This window comes from Protomyctophum parallelum, assembly GCF_964188405.1.
Source record: "Protomyctophum parallelum genome assembly, chromosome: 1".
NCBI lineage: Eukaryota > Metazoa > Chordata > Actinopteri > Myctophiformes > Myctophidae > Protomyctophum > Protomyctophum parallelum.
Window position 1 is genome coordinate 66,672,745 of NC_139697.1, and position 7,136 is coordinate 66,679,880.

Genomic DNA, 7,136 nt, shown 5'->3' on the forward strand with positions numbered 1-7,136 from the left:
TGTGGAATTGTAACAGCTGAAATCAATCAACTATATCAGTATTCTGACATTAACCTGAGGGCCACATTAAGTGAATGTGGGGGCCGCATGTGGCCCCCGGGCCGCCAGTTGCCCATGTATGGCCTAGAGAGTAACTAAATACACAGGTGACAGTGTGGACTGCGCATTAGTCCGTCATCCTGTTAGTCTGTGGCGGGTTAATACACAGGTGACAGTGTGGACTGCGCATTAGTCCGTCATCCTGTTAGTCTGTGGCGGGTTAATACACAGGTGACAGTGTGGACTGCGCATTAGTCCGTCATCCTGTTAGTCTGTGGCGGGTTAATACACAGGTGACAGTGTGGACTGTGCATTAGTCCGTCATCCTGTTAGTCTGTGGCCGGTTAAGACTTCCGCATGTGGTTCGTGATTTGTGAATCATTGATGTTTTTGTGCCTTGTGTAAGCTTGTGATATTTCTGATAAGAGACATGCATTTCAGGTCACGTGCAGATGGACACTGGAATTTGAACTCAAATGTATGTATAAATGTCTACACATGCAGTAGTGACCACCTGAAGACTAACAGGACGTTCAAGGTAAGGCGAGTTCACTCTCAAAGCCTTGTCATATTCTTTCATTATGGATTCATTATTTAGCTCCTTTTTACATTTTGCTCAAAGAGGATTTATTTGGTTGATTGATTGGAAATTTTATTAAATTGGGTCAAACTAATTTCAAACAAAAGCAGCACAGGTCAATACAAAAACTGCTACAAGTATAAAACCAGAACAAGCACTAGGTCTCAGACTACGTTTACATCAGGGTCCTCCATTTTCAATTATTTAACACTGTTCTGGTTTGTTCAGTGATGAGGCAGGATCGTATGCAATCCAGGACAAGGTTATTGGTTAATTATGTCCAACTGAAATCACTCCGTTTACAGTGTTTCTCAGTTGCATATAGACACACTTCCTTGACCAACAATTCCTTGACCAAGGGTGTGCGCACACCCATCGGTACAAGCATCTAACTGAGTCCCAAGTCATATTTTTGCACGCAGAAACACTCAATCTGGAAGATAGCAATGACTACGCAGATATCCAGTGTTGGCAAGTAACTTAAGTAATATACTACTTTCAGTAATATTATTACTTTTTTCCAGTAATATGTAACTTAACTAGTTACTTTCACATTTTGAGTAATAATATTACATTTACTTTTTTCCAAAAGTAATATTATTACTATTTTCACGAGCCTTGGTGGAACTGTGGGTTTGAGTGTTTATTTATAATGGTAGACTGGATAGGGGTCAAGTTGCTTGGCAGATTGCTGATCTGCTCTAGATCTAGACTCTAGAGCGGATACGGAAACGATGCACACTCGTCGGTATGTATGTGTGAAGTATCGGATGCAGAAGGGCGGGCCTTAAACCGTCCGGAACACGGAACAACAACCTAAACTAGTGTGTGTAACTTGTTAGACTGAACTGTTAGAGAGAAGAGACGTAAACAAACTAAGCATGGAGGAGGTGGAGGAGACAGAGACACCGGCACAACAAAGCGTTTCAAAAACATTCAATACTTGGAAAACATTCAATACTTGGAAGTATTCGCATCATGTTGAATATGTCCACGATCAAGGATGGTGGAAGGGGGCCTGCTAATGTTGAAAGGGGGGCCTGCTAATGTTGAAAATGCAAAGTAAGACTTTTGGGGACAAAATTACTGGGGGCGAGAGAAAAAAGTAATAAGTAAAGTAATAAGTAACTAGTTACTTTTCTCAGGGAGTAATAAGTAGTGTAACTTTATTCCTTTTTTTAAAAGTAATAAGTAATAAGTAGTATATTAGTGTTAAAGTAATATTTTGCCAACACTGCAGATATCTCTTCACACCTGTTCTCATTAGCAGATATCATTCTAACCACAGTTGACAGAGGAACTAGTTGCTGATAAGAGTCTGAGGAATACTTTTTGTTGCATAAGGAGAAGAGACTGGAGCAGCACGGACATTTAGAGCCTTTTATTATTTAAGTATACAAAAACGACTAACGTTTCGACCTTGCGGTCTTCATCAGAGGCATGACTCTGATGAAGACCGCAAGTCGTTTTTGTATACTTAGCACCTAATAAAAGGCTCTAAATGTCAGTGCTGCTCCAGTCTCTTCTCCTTATGCAACTCATGTCCTTGACCTTGTACCTGTGAAGCACCGGATCAGCCGTTTCAGGCTTGAGGCGTGTTGGTAGACTCCCTTTGCTCCTGAATACTCTACAAATACTATTTTCTTTACCATCAACTTAAACTGTATCCTTAACCTATTTAGAGCTGAGGCCGATTCTAAAAAATACCTTCTAAAGTTTTCTGAAAGTATTAATTCAAAAGTGAAATAAATAAATAAATGAATAAATAAATAATCTTGTTATTTCTGTTACAATGTTGAATGTTCACAACCGAAGTATTTTACTCTTGTGTAGTGTATGACGTGCAATAATAAATATCTTGAATCTTAAATACACAGATAGCTCAGCGTTTGTTTAACCCGACATGGGGAGATGGGGTATGAGTGCATTATTCACATGACAGGACCAATGTTATGCTTTTGATCTATGATATAAAAGGATGTTTGTGCTCCTGACCCACTATCAAATATGAAGACTTTGGGTGGAGCAGTTTTGTTGTTACTTTGTGTGAGTGCAGTTGCTTTGCTCTGTGGACCAGCATGCATTTATCATCTATGAAGATTAAAAAACGTAATACACCCCATGCCCCTTGCAAAAATGTGGGCAAAAAAAAATCACACCCGTGTGAAGTGAGGGGTGCTAATATATTAAACTCATGTTAATTAGGTGATCTAATGGTGATGTAAAACAAACGGTGCCAACACATTAACATTAACAATAAAGAGACAATATGACGTAATGAGGAACATTATGACGTACATTTTCCCTTCATTGTCAATGGAGTTTACAAAAAAACATTGAACTAAATACAAAAATTAAACCTGTATATCCCTCAAAAATGTGGGAAAAAATCCCCAAATCCATACGGCCACCATTAACAGGTTGAATGCCAGCAATATATGGGCGTCTTTCAGGCTAGACTGCCTATGTTTAAAATGACCTTTGAACAGCCAGTGCACCGATAGCTGAGTTGCTTGTCATGAAAATCCTCCGGCAGATTTGCCATTGTAAACAATGGGACTCAATTCCCCTTAACAACCTGTTCAAGCATAATAAGGCAAAAAAGGGCTACATTTCATTATGCTTAAATGACCACTTCACCACTTTTCAACCTACCTTCATATAATAGGTCCTCAGTTCAGAAACCGTCTTCCAGTGACATCATCGATGGGGAATACAAGCTAATAGTCCTGAAAAGTTGCAATGCGAAAATGGAAGCCATCGTTCTCACGATATATAATTGTATTTATTCTTTATTTACCCAGGGAAGTAGATGAGCACAGGTGCTCATTTTCAGCAACGCCCTGCACACACACGCGCACACACACACACATTAAAACCTGGGAGCTGACCAGTACAACCACAGTCTTATACTGTTGGCCACTAAGCAGCTCAGGGTTCAGTGCCTTGCTCAAGGGCACTTCAGCGGTGTTGGGTGAGTGATGACAATCACTTCCCCACCCAGATTATTCCTACCCGTCCGGGGAATCGAACCGGCAACCTTTCGGTAACAAGGGCGCTCCTCTAACCCTTAGTCCACCGCTGCCCCTATAATTGAAAATCTAAACATTTTTGTACATTCCTTGCTGCTCCCTGTCACTGGAAGACAGTTTCTAAACTGCCCACAGCCCTCCTATGAGACACAGACTGAGTAGAAATAAATCGTGCCATTTTATCATGATTATTAGTGAGGACCTATATGAAGATAGGTTGAAAAGAGATGAAGTGGTCCTTTAAGTAGCATGTGATGTTTGGCCCACCATGCCAAACGTCGTCTACATAGGAGGGTACCAGTGCAAGCCGAGTCAGCCGCTGCCGGCAGAGTTGGAGGAGTTTGTCCAGAGCGCCGGTGAGCACGGTGTGGTCCTCATGACTCTGGGTACCTTGGTCAAGGCTTTACCTTTCGCCGATGAAATCGCCAGCGTCTTTGCCAAGATGCCACAGAAGGTAACAGTCATTTTAGGCCTGTTAATTAAATCAGTCGGTAATTAAAAAAATCTTGTTTATAAAATAATCTGCCTAATGATGATGTCACTGGAAGACAGTTTCTAAACTGCCCACAGCCCTCCTATGAGACACAGACTGAGTAGAAATAAATCGTGCCATTTTATCATGATTATTAGTGAGGACCTATATGAAGATAGGTTGAAAAGAGGTGAAGTGGTCCTTTAAGTAGCATGTGATGTGGCAAATTGTCATGATTCTTAACCCATTCAGCATTAGAATTAGGTTTGCACAAAAAAATACTCCTTGGGATAAAAACGACCATAGCTGTCATCACAAAAGTGATGAGGTCATCACATTCACTGACAATGAATGGAGAACTAAGTCATACGTACAGTATGTGGACGAGCAAATCAGCAATTTTGGTCCTACACAAAGATAGCATTCTCATTGACAATGAATGGAGAAGTTACGTCATATGAGTAATGTTTTCTCTGTTTAGGCACCATGCCATCGTGTCCTGCACGGGGAATGTCCTCATTCCTGGGAGTATGTCTTGTCTCCTTGCTGCTCCCATGGCCCTGCGAAACAGGGAGGATCCTGGTGTTCCCTGTAGATGGGAGCCACTGGATCAACATGAAGGTCATGATTGAGGAACTCCATGCCAGAGGACACCGCATGGACGTCATAAGATCGTCTAACAGCTGGTACATCAAAGACGATTCACCTCATTACAACACCATTGTCATCGACGAGGAACCTGCCGTTATGGACTTTTTCGAGGAGTTCGTGGAAATGCACATTAAGGTATGCCAACTGACTGACTGACTGACTGACTGATTGATTGAATCCATGATTTCATTACTCTGTCAGTCAATCAAATACAAACCCATTGATTCATCCACCCACTTACTCAATAGCTCATTAATAAGTGATCCAATCCAATGATGTATACTGTATATATTTTGTTTATTTCTCAGCTACAGCGGGAAAGCTCCTCAGCACTCATGTTCTTAAAAATCACCATGGACTTTCAGTCCATGATCTCCGAGGCCCATCGAATGGCCTGTGAATTGATCATTCAAATGCTTGAGGACAAAAGCCTGGTCAAGAGCTTGCTGGACGCCCAGTATGACCTGGTACTGACAGACCCTGCCATCCCAGGTGGAGTCATTCTGGCCAAGTATCTCAAGCTCCCTCTGGTGCTCAATGTCCGCTGGACCACCAGTAGAGATGGACAGTTTGCCATAGCTCCATCTCCTCTCTCATACGTCCCTGTACCGGAATCCGGCCTCACAGACAAAATGACCTTCATGCAGAGAGTCAAGAACATGCTGTTCTACAGCATCATAGTCTACCAGCAAAAGTTCACCGTGGGGTCTCATTACGATGCTATCTGTGACAAATACATAGAGGGGGAATGCGACATCATAACGCTCCTTCAGGAGGCCGACATATGGCTGTTCAGGACAGACTTCGTGTTCGACTTCCCTCGGCCCACCATGCCAAACGTCGTCTACATAGGAGGGTACCAGTGCAAGCCGAGTCAGCCGCTGCCGGCAGAGTTGGAGGAGTTTGTCCAGAGCGCCGGTGAGCACGGTGTGGTCGTCATGACTCTGGGTACCTTGGTCAAGGCTTTACCTTTCGCCGATGAAATCGCCAGCGTCTTTGCCAAAATGCCACAGAAGGTAACAGTCATTTTAGGCCTGTTAATTAAATGAACCTTGAGGAATCAAGCTCCATCAGTCGGTAATTAATAACACTAGTACAATAACTGTTCGGGACATTGCTGCTTCTGCAGAACAGCACATGCCATCGACTTCACAATTAGCACTTCACTTCTTTAACTTTTCTGGAGAAGGACAGACTTACTGTATGTCTGTCCTTCCACAAGCAGATTTTAGTTCACCAATTGAAAATAATTCAAGCTGTCTAAATTATATATGATAAATACAATTTATATATATATATTTATAAAAATATATTTTAATATACGTAAAGAAAGTTAAAACTTGTATTTTATTTCCTCATTTCATTGTCAGGTAATATGGAGGCACATCGGTGAACATCCTTCTACTTTGGGCAACAACACCCTGATAGTGGAATGGATGCCCCAGAGGGACCTGCTGGGTCACCCCCAGATCAAGGCCTTCGTCGCTCACGGAGGAACCAACGGGGTTCAAGAGGCCATTTACCACGGAGTGCCTGTTCTCGGCATACCCCTGTTCTTTGACCAGTATGACAACCTGCTGCGTCTGCAGGAGAGAGGAGCTGCAAAGATCATAGAGCTCGCCAACGTCAACGGGCACACGTTTGAGCAGGGTCTAAAGGATGTGCTCCACCAAGACTCCTACAGGGAGAACATGCAGAGACTCTCCCGTCTGCACAGGGATCAACCCATCACACCTATGGACCACGCCATCTTCTGGGTGGAGTTTGTGATGCGTCACAAAGGGGCAGCTCACCTGCGTACTGAGGCCTACAGGATGCCGTGGTACGCATACTACTCTGTGGATGTGTTCCTGTTTCTGCTGACCGCTGTAGGTCTCCTCATGTTCACTACTGGGATCATGTTCAGGTTCCTGTGCTGCAGAGGAAGGAGGAAGATCAAGAATAAGCAACAATGACAATGACCCAATAGAAAGTTGACTTTGTCCACACACCAAGACATGAAGTTGAGTGGTCGGACGGACGGTGTCCAAGTTATGCTAGCTACAGACACAGATCGATACACAGACAGGTTTTGTGAATTCATATAAGTGTAGATACTGTAGTACTACAATCAATCTGCAATAAAGATACCATGACCATCACAGCCGTATAATGCATCAGACAAACTAACCTGGTATAGTACAGTATGTGATGCCACTTATGCAATGATACGTCTCTTTCACGTTGTAAATTCCATCATTTCCTTAAAGGTATAATGACATATTTTTTAACATTTTAACGTCTTTGCCATGGTTCTTCAAAAGTGTATTACATTTTTTAACAGAAGAAACGACTCCAGTATGCGCCATGCCAGGCATTTTTC

The 7,136-nt window shown here is 42.5% G+C and overlaps 1 protein-coding gene across 1 annotated transcript; it reads left to right on the top strand.

The window, feature by feature from the left end:
* Positions 1–3,919: 3,919 nt before the first annotated feature.
* Positions 3,920–6,729, top strand: LOC310854522 (UDP-glucuronosyltransferase 2C1-like; the record flags this gene model as incomplete). The annotated part of the gene is made up of 4 exons (XM_083759202.1): positions 3,920–4,142; positions 4,695–4,909; positions 5,083–5,790; positions 6,145–6,729. The coding sequence occupies 4 exons, from the start codon at positions 3,920–3,922 to the stop codon at positions 6,727–6,729; spliced, it is 1,731 nt and encodes a 576-aa protein (XP_083615328.1).
* Positions 6,730–7,136: the final 407 nt, after the last annotated feature.